Below are 13,745 nucleotides of genomic sequence, written 5' to 3' on the forward strand. Positions count from 1 at the left end.
CACGTGACCTCTTTAGTTCGGTTGGTGAGACCAAAGATAGAAGCACTGTCCCCTTCCACTGATAGAAAACCGTCCTCTTCTTTCCAAGAAAAGAGTATGATGGTATTCATAGTCCGATTTTATATTTAAGATCATCTTAAGATGTCATGAACCAATCACAGAGCCGTATTCGTATCTTAAGGCATTATTTAAGATGGTCTTGAAATAAGATTCGACTGTGAATATCGGTCTAAGAGTCTCTGTACAAAAACATTCGTAACATGTTAAGTTTACGGATTTCTTTGTGCGTTGACTTAAGTTTAAGTTTACGTACAGGTATGGTCATTATATTGTCAGTACTTAACGTAATGTAACATGTTACGTGCGTTGGCTTTTATGCTTCTCTGCAGTTGTACATGGTGATTGGTATCGTTGTGGTTTGAATCAGAGAGAAGCCTGAGAGCGGTTACCAGTCTAATTTTAGTGGCCAGAGCTAGGCGCTAGAGTCCCTATAAGATAGTCTGGCCCACAGACTTCTATATACTTCTAAACTGCTAACTTGGACTCAGTACATGGCCTCGAAAAGTATGTACAGAAATCTCGCGCATGTGCCTATTTGGTTTTCCGACATTCACAATGTAGCATCTCGTTTTAGGCATTATTGCACTCTGATATAAGTATACAATTGATCAATCACTTATTTTTACAAAATTTTTACTGTAACGTATTTCACTCTAACGTTTTTCACTCTGTACGTACACAAATATATTTAAGCAGGCGGCATCGGACATATTACATTTATATCCCCTCTTCTTCTGGAACACTAGTTTCAGGCATGCGCAGATGCCTTTTTTTCCGTAAGTAATACATATGTTCGGGGTTAATTTTACATAGCACTATATAAGGGAGTTAGCAATCTAGTAGTTATATAGAAGTCTGTGGTCTGGCCAACGTGCGTGTTCTTCCTTATTGGTCGAAACAAGGTTTGGAAAAAACATAGCGGATACAAATTGTTATGGGAAGCGGGATAATTTGAAAAGCAAAATAAGAAAATTATGAACAATTAGTAGTTTTTTATATTAAACTATGAAATGAATAAATAAAAACATAATTTTGTAAACTTGAAACATTATTAATCTGCAGGAAGCGAATACAGTGAAAAGACTTTCTGATAATAGTTCTTGCATCGTAGAACACAACACGTTGGCATTTTGAAATCTGAAAATTTATATTTCGTATTGCACTATTTTACACAATTGCCTTTTCAGATATTGTTCTGAATAAAATGAGGTTACGATGACAATTTATATAATAAATACGACTTTTTTTATAATATCACAATTTTTAATTGAATTAACTTTTTTATTTTACTTTGGAAACCACATACAGAATAATTTTACTTACTTCTATTAACAATTTATAGTCAAACTGACACTGATATTTATCGCGTTACGAGATAACAAGTTGCGTTCATATATATACGGCCGCCATAGGTCTGTTCTTTGTAGCTGCATTAGTTGAACTAGTGCAATAAGTAAGAGTGAGAAAACGTATATTTGTCTCACTTTAATATATTGCAGCAGTTGAGCAATGCAACTACAAAAAATAGGCCTCATATTTTTCCAAAACTAGTGGAATGGCCAGACTCTAGGTTTGTTCTTTTCAACTGAACTAGTGCTGCACTGGAACTGCACTGGTTCGGAACTGGAACTGGCGAGTACAGCAAAAGTTCATAGGTGCAGACATACCAAATAGAATGGAAAAGAACGCCATAGTGCAGGAAACAACATGGCGCAACACATAATTTTAGATGCAAATAATTCTTTAGATGAAGAATTTACTTGCGTTAATGTATGTATCTTAATTGCACGCAGAACCTATCTGGGATATTGCCACCTTTATTCCTTTTAATTTCTGCAATATTCATCTCTTCCATTTTCATAGATTTGGGCCCTTATTCTTGAAATAGTTGCGTATACGTAAGTTTTACTGCGCAGCTATTTTATGATATGATTAAATCTGCGCAGTAAAACTTACGCATACGCAACTATTTTAAGAATAAGCACTCTGTTGCACTAAGTTCTGCTGCACCATTGGAAAGAACAGTAACCTCTGACGTCACTTCTGCTAGAAAGACGCCTCAGTGTACACTTCTTAAATTAGTGCAAGAAGTTGAGCTGGAAAGAACAAATCTTCTATCTTATAGGGACTCTAGCGCTTAGCTCTAGCCATTGAAATCAGACTGGTGCCTCTCTCATACTTCTCTCTGTTTAAACACGTGCGAAGTTCGTAATAAATATGTCTAAAAATAAAGTAGAATCAGAAAATGAAATTGAAGAGAAATCGAAAAATTTCCATGAATTAGAGCTAGATGACAGGATATTAAAGGTAAAGTTGCATTATTAAATTTCAATAATATTAGGTTAACTTTAATGATAGGTTAGATTTGTTTCAAATACTATGTATACTCTATATATTATCTGAATAGTTATATGTTTAATTTGTTAATTGTTCTATAATTTTTTGGAGTTAAATAATATGTGTATATTTTTCTTTATGTCTTAAATATAATCAATCGATGTTGAAGGATAATAGATTTCTGTAGAATCTTCCAGAATAGATGTAATTTACTTATTTATCTATTTCAACTTATTATTTGTACAGGCTATTGCAAAACTAGGCTGGTTAGAGGCTACGTTAATACAGGAAAAAGCAATACCGTTATTGCTGGAAGGAAAGGATGTCTTAATCAGAGCTCGTACAGGATCTGGAAAGACTGGTGCATTTACTATACCACTTATTCAGAAAATATTAGTGAACAAACATAATCAGGAAAAACAGGAGATTAAAAGTGTAATTGTCGCACCTAGTAAAGAATTATGCAAGCAGATTCAAGAAGTAATAGTCAACCTAACTGTAAAATGTAGCAGGGAGGTTAGGATAGTCGATATCAGTCCTCAGACAACCTTAAATGCACAAAAACCATTATTGAGTGAAATGCCAGATATTGTTGTGGCTACACCTGGTCGCTTGTTGCAACATTTAAAAGCAAAAAACTTGGTTTTGAAACACAGCTTGGAAACATTAATTATTGATGAAGCTGACCTGGTATGTACTTATCTTACTTATCTAATATCATCATAATACTGAATTCTTCTTTGTGTATAATAATGTCTTAAAGATATTTACATAATAATATTCTCAATTGGCATTGATTATTTCAGATATTTTCATTTGGTTATGAAGATGACATGAGAGCTGTGTTGGCTTACTTACCAACGGCTTATCAAGCGGTCTTAGCATCTGCTACATTGTCTGAGGACGTTCAAACTCTGAAAAAATTAGTTCTACATAATCCTGCCATACTAAAGCTGGAAGAACCACCTTTGGCTCCACCCACTCAATTGACACATTATACTCTAGCTGCTGAGGAAAATGACAAAGCAGCTATTTTATATGCTTTGTTGAAATTGAATTTAATCAGGTAACAACTTATATTAAATATATCTTTTAAATATATTCAATAAGGTTTTATTGCTACTTTTTCCAATGTAAATCAGCTTTTATACAAGAAAACCACGAGGAGAGCTGCGGGGTTTTCTGAATAAAAAGCATTTGTCAAAAACTGTAATTGTATCTCAAAAACTACATTCTCTGAAACTACAATAAAAAAATTGTAAATTTACTTTTAACAGTCGATCCTCTATTAATCTTTCTAATTTTTTGCAGAGGAAAATCCATAATATTCGTGAATACAGTAGATAGATGTTACAAATTGAAGCTGTTCCTGGAACAATTCGGTATACCCACTTGCGTCTTAAATTCCGAGTTACCAGCTAGTTCGAGATGCAGAGCAGTGACGCAGTTCAATAGTGGCACCTACGATATCATAATAGCGTCAGACGAAAAAGCATTAGAAGAGGTAAAACAAGAAAAGGAAAAAGAGAAACATTATATAAATTTATAGGAAAGCACATACACGTAATCATTTTTGTTCCTTATAGCCGCATGTGATAAGCAAGAAAAAGAGCAAGCGGAAAAAGGACAAGGAATCAGGTGTAGCGCGTGGTATCGACTTCCAATTTGTATCTAACGTCATTAACTTTGACTTCCCGTTGGACGTGGACTCTTACATACACAGAGCAGGGCGCACCGCCCGCGGCAAGAATCAGGGAACCGCCCTTAGCTTCGTGGCGATTAGGGAAAGATCTTTGATGGACAACGTAGAAGAGCAACTAAAGCACACCTACAATCGTGACAGTCTATTTAAAACTTATCAATTCAAACTGGAGGAAGTAGAAGGCTTTCGGTATTTTCTTTCTTCTAATTCATCGCGTTAATATTACGCGACTACGAATCGCAGATTATTAATTAATCATTGCAATTCCAGTTATCGCGCGAAGGATGCTTGGAAAGCGGTCACGAGGATTGCTGTTCGGGAAGCACGGTTGAAGGAAATCAAGCAGGAAGTCATGAACTGCCAAAAGCTGAAGAGTTATTTCGAGGATAATCCGCGCGACCTGCAGTCACTGCGCCAAGACAAAGCGTTGCATACCGTCAAGCTGCAGTCGCATCTAAAGGACGTACCCGAATATCTAGTGCCACCTACCTTGAAAAGACTCATGGGAATCGGCAGAAGAAAGAGGAAATTCGACAGAGATGCCGCGGCGTCGGGAGCAACAGCCGCCAAGTCGAGGTATCGAGCCCGCGCCTCGAATCCGTTGGTCAGTTTGCAGATTCCGGCAAAGAGCAAATGATTCTTTTTGTATCTCGATTCGACTTAATTTGGCTGTTGTAGAGGATTTTTCAAACAGGACTGTTCACTTCACTTCTCGTTTTTGTCCTTATCTTTATTATATTATTAATAAAATTAATTCAACCAGTAACTGCTGCGCGCACATTTTTTTATCGCAAGTCCATCTGCCTACAATATCTTATAAAATTGTTACATATTGTATATATATATATCTTGTTTGTATATGTTTGTAAAATAGAGTTATACCGAAAAATTGCGAGTGTTTGAATATATTTTCAACAGTACTAACATAACTAGTTCCAATTTAGCATGCTGTTTGATCACTTCTTAACACTTTCTTTTGGTTTGTATGTTTTCCGTACGATGTCATTGAGGCCCTCTTTGTTTCGCGCGAGTTCGATAGCGTAAAACTGTATCCTGGTCGTAAGAATGCTGTTCTCCTCCGAGTATTCCCCAGTACAATCTGCTCTCATTAATGTACCAAAACTATAGTCTTCTACAATGTCTTTAAATTGCTGGCAGAAAGGTCTCCATTTCTCTTTCTGCTCATGAGATTTTAGTTCCTCTTCGTTTATTTTATCTACCTTCATGTCAGGGAAGGTTTCCCGGAATGTTTTGTAGATCATGTCGTCATGAGGTGTAAGCCGTAAGAGTTTTGGATCAACTGAACACAGGATCTAAAACATAACATTCCATTCTTTTCTCTTGCTTCTTACTTTATATCGTTCATACTTATTCTCATATGTTTTATCAGAGTTTGGAGTTTACTTATTTAGATATTATCCATTAATTATATACTTTATTTTTATTTAAACAATTCATGCAGATGTAGTCTTGAAATCTACAGCGTAAGCCTAGTTTTATATAATGCTTCCATATATTTTGTATTTGACTTACATTGAAATAAACCTCAGCATGCTCCATAGCTTTCATCGCCCATATTCTCTCGACACTGGGCTGAAAAATGAATAAAATTAAAGTACAAGATGTATGCATATTTCCTTACATATAAATTTTAAACAAGTAATCATTTTTTTCTATGTGACACAACAATATAACAATATAAATACTACTTGTGTGCATTTCACCTACGTCATTGACAAACTCTTCAGCGGGTCTCGACAGTACATCGAGACCAGGATGCTGCTGATGCTAGAATAATAATGTGTTAGGTTATAAACACTTTCTCGTAAGATTTTCGACGAAGAGGGGAGAATAAAATTCGCATACCATACTTATGTCCGTCATCGTTTCGCCGATTATTTCAATAATTATTACGAAGATACAAGTCTTCGTTGAGGAACGTGTAAACACGATATTCGAGGAATAATATGCTCGCACAAGGTAACCACACGATATAAGAGCTAAGACATGTGTAAAATATGTTTCAAGCCTGATTTCTCACGCAGGCGCTTTAAACGCGTCATAGCGAAGCGCTTAGTTTGAGCGTAACGCTTCTGAAATTCTCTCTTAACTTTCGAATTCGATTTCTTCTTTGATTTTTGAAAGCTTTTATATTAAAATTCTCCTTTTCTTTTCTAAACTCGAACTTCTGAGTGTAAATCTGCTAATTTAAACGTTCAGATTGGAATCTCAAATACGCGATACATCTGTCCTTTTCCCTTGAGGAGCGCGATTATCGATACATAAAAAACATTCGATGTTCATGAATGTCTACCAGAAAGAGTTTGTCATGGAAGATTCGAGCAAAGGATCGTATTCAAGAGTACTGCACACTTCAACGACGCGATAAAGTAACGCGACAGATTTTCACGAAATTTTTTCTTTTTTCTTGGTACAACATAAGGCCATCTCTTTCTGCATCTGCGCGTGACACTTCAGCACTCACGTAAGTACGCAATTTTTCTGTAAGCAAAGAATCACCGATGAAATATTATCGCAATGATATTCAGCAGCCTATATGAAAGCTTATGGTAATTTGAAAAATTATAAACTTACATTCTGGAAACACACACTAGAAGAAGGTTAAACATTTTTTGATAAGTTAATATTTAACTTTAAATTCAGAGTTTCAAGTTGAATAGATCTGAAAGATCTATGATGTCTAATAAGTAATAAAATAGCGGATATTATTGACTGTATTCAGCAGGGAAAACTGTTGTAAAATTTATGAATCTGACTGGTATATACTTTTAATCTAGGCTGAAAAGTATATATCAATCATAGATTCATAAATTCTATACAGTTGCAAAACTGTATTTTTTGTTGTGAGCGTAGCCATTGTTAAACTAATTTCCTTTACTCATGTTAATTGTCAATTGGTTTTTAGACAATTGATCAACGGTCTTTGGTTGAATTCCTTGAAGTCAATTGTCTGATATTAAAAGTCAATTAGCTGATATTAATTGTCGTAACTGAATAAGATAATGAATTTTTAAAAAGTAATTAATTATTCAGAATTTTGGTCTGCGATTCTAGAAGAAAAATATCTTGCACAAGCGTCACATAAGAACAAATATCGATTGAACGAGTCACAGCGAAGTGCTCAGTTTAAACGTGAGACTTTTGAAATTTTTCCTTGCTCTCAGATTCGATTTCTTCTGAGATTCTAGGGGCATCTAAGCTCTCCTCTTCTCATCAAATGCCCAAACTCGAGCTTCCATTTGACTTCTTCGCTTTGCTCAACGCGTGCGCGCGATTTTGCACATTCGTGCAACCCGAGTTAGATTTTAATTTAGTCCCTGTGCACGTCTGACGTTTAAAAACGCCGTGCTTACGTGCTTCACAATGGCCTCGCGACGGAATGTAAATGCAACGACGCGCACAGGTTGCGTAAATCAGCGCGCGCGTCGCAACAAAGCGCATAATTATTAACTAATTACGACCAGCGCTCAGCATCTTCTTAGGTAACAACGAAACAATTCTCTTTTCCGTCTTGTTCCTTATCTGCACTCATGATCTCACCAACAAGAGACATCACGTATCTTCCCAATCGGCTCTCTCGCTCTTGTAAACATCAGGATAGCGCGGTGAGGATGCGTTATTCGAGATTTATCATTGAACAACGTTATTCGCTATATTCCATTCATTGGAACGGAAGCTACAATGAGCTACGATGAGCAAGCACCTCCTCAGCAGCCGAGTGATGGAGGTTCCGCTAGTCACGTTCGCGATTCGCTCGCGATCGGTTGGTTTTAGCGGAGCGACGAGAGCCTGGTGATTCTCTCGCTTGCTCGTTCGTTTGTCTTCCCTGGAGAAGTTCCGCGTCCTTATCGTCTTGCGAATCGACCGACACGGAAATACACTTCGGCGAGTACAACGGTGTATACACACACATACACACGCGTCTCGTAATATCACTTGGCAAGCTTATCTTAAGCTTGAGAAACGCGCGGCTGTTATGAGTCGCGCTCACCGTTATCTACTTGAAATTTTAGTAGAAAAGTTTCCGCGCGAAAAGTGTCCATTAGCTATCAATTAGTCTTTATCTTGTCGTAATGGGAAACGGACAGTTTAGAAGCGGACAGCCAAGAACTTACCCAAGAAATGGGCCTCGATGGGTTCCGGTGAGCGACAACAGGATGTAAGTCTTCTTGTTTATTCGCGTTTATTTCCTTCCTAGAAGCATAGCCTTCTCAGAACCGTCTTAAAGGAACGTCCAAGTGGATGACGGATCAATAATGTGAAGGCGATCGTCGATTATGTCATTCGGTTGTAAAGTTAGTAAAGATTCATTTTTGTAAATGTTTTTTTTAATTTTCTTGAGAGGAATCAACAAAATCTAAGAATAATCGACTGTGGTTGGTCAATTTGCTTACGATTTGTGATACGCTACGGTACGCTTGTTTAATATATTTATTATATTTGAAAGTGTTGTCACACACAGTACACACACACACAAAGTTTCTGATGATGTTCAAATTTTCAAGTAGGTTTCGCAAGTTTGACGCTATGTGGCGCATTATGTCTTTAAAATTGGTGAAAAGTGACGTCTCAGGTCGTTCCCATGGACGTTGGAGTATGTGAAACACAAAATATTTTTGTAAACATGGTGTGTGAAGCTTTAGGAGTGAGGGGAAATATACATCGCGATCTTGGTTTTTCACAAAAATTAGCATATACAGGGTGAGTCATTTTAGTCTATGGATCCGAATATCTTCCAAATTACGGTATCTACAAAAAAATGGTTTAGATAAAAGTTGACCAGGACAGAGGGGGTCATTCAATTGTACCATTGGTTTTGACCTTGAGGTCAATTTTGAAGGTTACTTCAAGGTCACGATGGTTTTTTCTAATGGGACACCCTATTTTTGACTGCGGATTTCGAAAGAGCGGAAAATTTTACATCAAACTTGTCTTATGAAAAAATTGTTTTTGCGACCTTGGAAAGGTCAAAAATGAAGGTGAAATGTCTGAAAAACGATCTGGTGTACTTTTTCTGAAATGACGTGGTTTTCTGGGTAACACAAATGTGCATAATGCTTAAACAAAGTCAATGAATTGTAAAAGTGTAAATCACTTTAACTAGCTTGACTAAAACTAATATAATATCAACAATCTCATTAGGACTATAATCAGCCATTCTGGAAAGGTAACTTGTGAATGTAATTACCTACATACCCTGTATGTATGTTTGGAATTTTTAAATTTAAGCAACTTTAAATAGTAAATTTTTCAATTATGCAGAAGTGAGTAAGAAAGAAAAGGAATAAAACTCTATTATTATAACAATAATTATAAATCTTAAATCAAACGTAATTGTTTAGTTTTTTTCAATCGTTGATTATTAGCATTAGGTATCGGATACCTTACGTCCGCTTCTCCCGTAGTAGAAATGGATTTCCATTTATCCTTGATATGACCTTGATATGACCTTCAAAAGGTCAGGTCGAAAAACTAAAAAATCCCTATGCTCATGTAAAAAGTGCCATTGTTTAAGAGCCCATTGTCAAGAAACAGGTTCTGCGGTCAAAAATAGGGTTTACTGATCAAAAAATGCGTTATGAGCCTCAAACAACCTTGAAAATTGACCTCAAGGTCAAGCTAGTTAAAGTGATTTACACTTTTACAATTCATTGACTTTGTTTAAGCATTATGCACATTTGTGTTACCCAGAAAACCACGTCATTTCAGAAAAAGTACAGCAGATCGTTTTTCAGACATTTCACCTTCATTTTTGACCTTTCCAAGGTCGCAAAAACAATTTTTTCATAAGACAAGTTTGATGTAAAATTTTCCGCTCTTTCGAAATCCGCAGTCAAAAATAGGGTGTCCCATTAGAAAAAACCATCGTGACCTTGAAGTAACCTTCAAAATTGACCTCAAGGTCAAAACCAATGGTACAATTGAATGACCCCCTCTGTCCTGGTCAACTTTTATCTAAACCATTTTTTTGTAGATACCGTAATTTGGAAGATATTCGGATCCATAGACTAAAATGACTCACCCTGTATATAACATTATATATATAAACTCAGATATATCCCATATAGCACAAATCTCTCTAAGACTTCTTAAAGAGTTCCAAAAGAGTTCCCAAGTCCTCCAGAACACTTTTAGAATTCTTTAAGAAGTCTTTTAGAGATTTGTGCTATATGGGATCTTCACATTGTGTACGGCCGCGCGGCGTGATTTTGATCAAGGCATTGCTACGTTTTGAGATTGTATTCTGTAAACAAAAATAATGTCTGCAGTAATGTGTTCTATTTACTTCTACAATATATCTGATTGTTGCACGAAAGGTTGCAAAGGTAGAAAAGACGCAAAAATAAGATACAATTAGAATGAAGACAATACCATGCTTCTACTTTCTTGGTTTGATCATATCCGTTACAATCCTCTTTATCCTTAAGTTTCAACCTTACGAAAATAGGTTCTGTCCAGGTGCTCTTACGTCCATGAGTCTTTCGAGTTAGCATTACCGCTTCTAGAACCTGGCAACTCTGTTGCAAGGTGTGATCACGTAGCCCGTTTTCTTTCGTGTGTAGAAAGCGCGACGCGCATGCGCGCGCGTGCGCTAGCCAACGCAATCTAGTCACATCGTCTGCGGCTATTTCTTCTCTATTATCACGCGTGATAACTCGGGACGCGATAAAACGAATAATGTGCACACAATAACTGTCCGGCACGGACAGCGCATTCACATTCGCATCGATTCGTCTCCACAGCGCAACACGAATGGGAAGGCCAATAGCCAGTGGCAGCGAATTGCTATTTAACTATTACTGTGCATACGTACAACATATGCGGGTGCAGCACATAGATATACGCGTTGTCGAGCGCGATCAGGCCGCCACGTTCGGCGGCAGATCGCGACGAAGTTTGCGTAGAGTCGGTCGAAGTGTTCGCGGCGAGACGCGCAATGTCCTCGAGACAGTTTCTGCGGCCGCTGAGCTGTCGTTTCACGGATTGCTTGCGCACTTGGTCGAGTAGGCTGCATTATGCCACCCAGGATCTTGAACCTGATATCTGCCGGCAGCACCAGCTGCGCGACGACGGCAGGTAAATCGACCAAGCGCCCCTCTGATGCCTGTTTCAACCATCATTAACCTTAACATTAACCTAACGACATGAACCTTAACCTAAGATTCTTACTCTGAAAGAATAGCGACAAAAGCGCCTCTAACGCCTCTGTTTTTATCAATGTTAATTGAATTTTAATCTGAGTTTATAAGTTTATCTGACGAAAATTTAAACTTAGATTAAAGTTTCATTGACGGTAGAAATGGTCATTAAGGCTGATTTTTCAATAACATTTTGAATTTAAGTTTGAGTTTAAACTCTGTTAAAAAACACATCAAATACATTGTTAGAACAGAGCTTAAATCTAAGTTCAAACTACTATTTAAGAATTGATTCTAATGTGTTTACAAGCTCAGAAGATTTGTAAGACCTTAACATTTAGAGACATTTTATCGATAAAAGAGAGTTCAGAATAAGTGTTCAGAGGCCAATTTTTTAAGAGTAGTTTATGCTGTTAGTTCCCATCGAGTAAATATTTACTAATTTTTGGGTATTTTTTCTTCAAAGTAGAAACGACATAATTCCGATATATACGGCCTTGTGCTTCAATAGCGTACTATTCTTGCATCACTTTCTTTGTGTTAAATTTAACTTTCTTCTTATGTGCTCAAAGACTGAATCGTGTTTTCCGGCAGTGTAATTGACTAATTAAGATATTGTATGTTACGATAGTTCGATCGATGTTTCATTATACATAAAACAAAAATTTAATTTACTTACTGCAAATAAAGTCGAACCAATTTTCTCTTTAATAAAGTTTTATAATATTTTTGTAGAGAGAATAAAAATTCTCTTCCTTTGAGTACATGTTAATGAAATTTTTTAGAATTTGTGATAAATATATTTATTACTACTATTACCAAAAAGATACATATTGAAAACAAACATTATTTAAGAGAAGGGAAAGGAGTAATCGCTTCTTTTAGCAATAGAATTGCATTTTTCTGCATGTACAATCAGCAAATAATACGTAGTCGTAGCTCGTGATTCAATATAAACTTTAAACTATAAACTTTGATCTAGTCGAGGCGAGAGAATAGAAACGTTCGCCAATCGATTCTGACAGTCCACGTCGCGAACTTTGCTCCTATTGCAATATGGTGGGGATTCTAATATTCCGTTGAATCGATTTCTACGATCGTCCGGGGACAGGTTCCGCTTGCGTTTTCAAAGCGCATAATCAAACGCGATATATCTCGTGGTTCGATAATCGCGCGACTACGCGAACCATTACGCGTGCGCCGAGTTGTGCCTCCTCGCAGGTGCGTACGTAGGAATCTGTGCCCGTGGGACAAGTAGTAATTATGAAGTAATGAGCAAAAATATAAACTGGAAACTTTCATCTCATGGCAATATCGCTTGATAAAGATTATCGCAAAAATTTCGCGTGCCGCAAAAAAAGTTTGCGAATCATGTACAATGAAACCGATCACATACGCACACATACATGCATCTACACATGCACACATATATGTATACGCTATTAAATATCAACTATAAAATTTAAATTTAAATAGCACACAATGCCAATAGCTTTCTACGAAATTTACACAATAATCGATTTTGATTTCATCAGCAAATTCTAGTTTGAAAACCCGCTTTATATATTCGCAATATTTGCGTTAAAGTTATCTTATACATATATTTAACTTTCTAACGAAAGAGGAATGAGTAAGGGAGGTGTAAAATTGTACGTAAAAATATCTAAGAACTCTGTGAAGAGAGTTTTAATAAAAATTTGATAAAAAACCTAACAAAAAGAATTCGTTGTAAAAGGATCGTATGAAAATATTTATAAGCATTTTATTGTGTCATCATAGTTGCTTACGCATATATTTAATTTTCTAACAAAAAATAAATGAATAATAATAAGAGAAATAAAAGACACACGTCACCTCAGTTGTTTCAAGGCAACGGGCGCTCCTTCCGTTATTTACGTCTATATTGCAGACCGTAATGAGTCGGATATACCGGAGTGCCACGCCGGCAAATACGGCGGCGCTCTTTAATTCTCCCCGCACCGCTCTTTGATCTCGCCGACACACCTACGTCATATCGCGTAACCGTTGCGTTCTCTACCCTACCGACGTGCCGTTGGCCTTGTCTTCACCCGCCTGTCCCTCCACTGCTGCTCACCACCCGGCGTTCGTTCGCAGGACTCAAGGCAGTAGTCAGCCTGTGCGCAGCAAGAGCAAAACATCGATCATGTCGAGCTTGGAGCGCGATCAGCTGGGCCAGCGGGGTATCGGCGACGCGCCCTGCGTTGGCCTTCTACGTGGCCTCGACCACATCAGGGACCCACAATTCAACAAGGTAAGTCCGCCAAGTAATCTGTCACACTGTAATTAAATAATGCCTGTGCGATTTCGCTCAACGCGAAATAGTCGCGTTTGACATTTGATACTTGATGCGACCTGGCGCAAAGAGTCGACTGCAGAATGAACGAAGTAGAAGAAACAGCGAGAGAAAGAGGATATTTTATTTCATATATATATATATATATATATATATATATATATATATATAT

General features: G+C 37.1%; 3 protein-coding genes across 4 annotated transcripts in view; 2 read left to right on the plus strand and 1 right to left on the minus strand.

The window, feature by feature from the left end:
- Positions 1 to 2,107: 2,107 nt before the first annotated feature.
- LOC116852014 (probable ATP-dependent RNA helicase DDX56) lies at positions 2,108 to 4,865 on the plus strand. The gene is made up of 6 exons (XM_032831974.1): positions 2,108 to 2,367; positions 2,644 to 3,087; positions 3,204 to 3,463; positions 3,709 to 3,901; positions 3,984 to 4,288; positions 4,370 to 4,865. The coding sequence occupies exons 1-6, from the start codon at positions 2,278 to 2,280 to the stop codon at positions 4,734 to 4,736; spliced, it is 1,659 nt and encodes a 552-aa protein (XP_032687865.1). The 5' UTR covers positions 2,108 to 2,277; the 3' UTR covers positions 4,737 to 4,865.
- LOC116852017 (protein PBDC1) lies at positions 4,809 to 6,146 on the minus strand. Its single transcript, XM_032831977.1, has 4 exons — positions 5,966 to 6,146; positions 5,828 to 5,887; positions 5,633 to 5,692; positions 4,809 to 5,412 (listed from the first exon to the last, which is right to left on the minus strand). Exons 1-4 carry the CDS (start codon positions 5,981 to 5,983, stop codon positions 5,056 to 5,058), a joined length of 495 nt encoding a protein of 164 aa, XP_032687868.1. The 5' UTR covers positions 5,984 to 6,146; the 3' UTR covers positions 4,809 to 5,055.
- Positions 6,147 to 7,852: 1,706 nt separating this feature from the next.
- Positions 7,853 to 13,745, plus strand: part of LOC116852013 (NADP-dependent malic enzyme-like) — a 15,139-nt gene continuing 9,246 nt past the window's right edge. Inside the window, exons 1-2 of one of the 2 annotated variants that reach the window (XM_032831973.1) lie at positions 7,853 to 8,279; positions 13,375 to 13,531. In XM_032831973.1, coding sequence (XP_032687864.1) covers positions 8,194 to 8,279; positions 13,375 to 13,531 — 243 coding nt within the window. In that variant the 5' untranslated portion in view covers positions 7,853 to 8,193. Of the gene's footprint in view, positions 8,280 to 10,809; positions 11,198 to 13,374; positions 13,532 to 13,745 lie in introns of those variants that run through there. The other variant, XM_032831972.1, reaches the window with a different exon arrangement.

The sequence above is a fragment of the Odontomachus brunneus genome, unplaced genomic scaffold, assembly GCF_010583005.1.
Source record: "Odontomachus brunneus isolate Ranch 3 - 2012 unplaced genomic scaffold, Obru_v1 Obru_scaffold_199, whole genome shotgun sequence".
NCBI lineage: Eukaryota > Metazoa > Arthropoda > Insecta > Hymenoptera > Formicidae > Odontomachus > Odontomachus brunneus.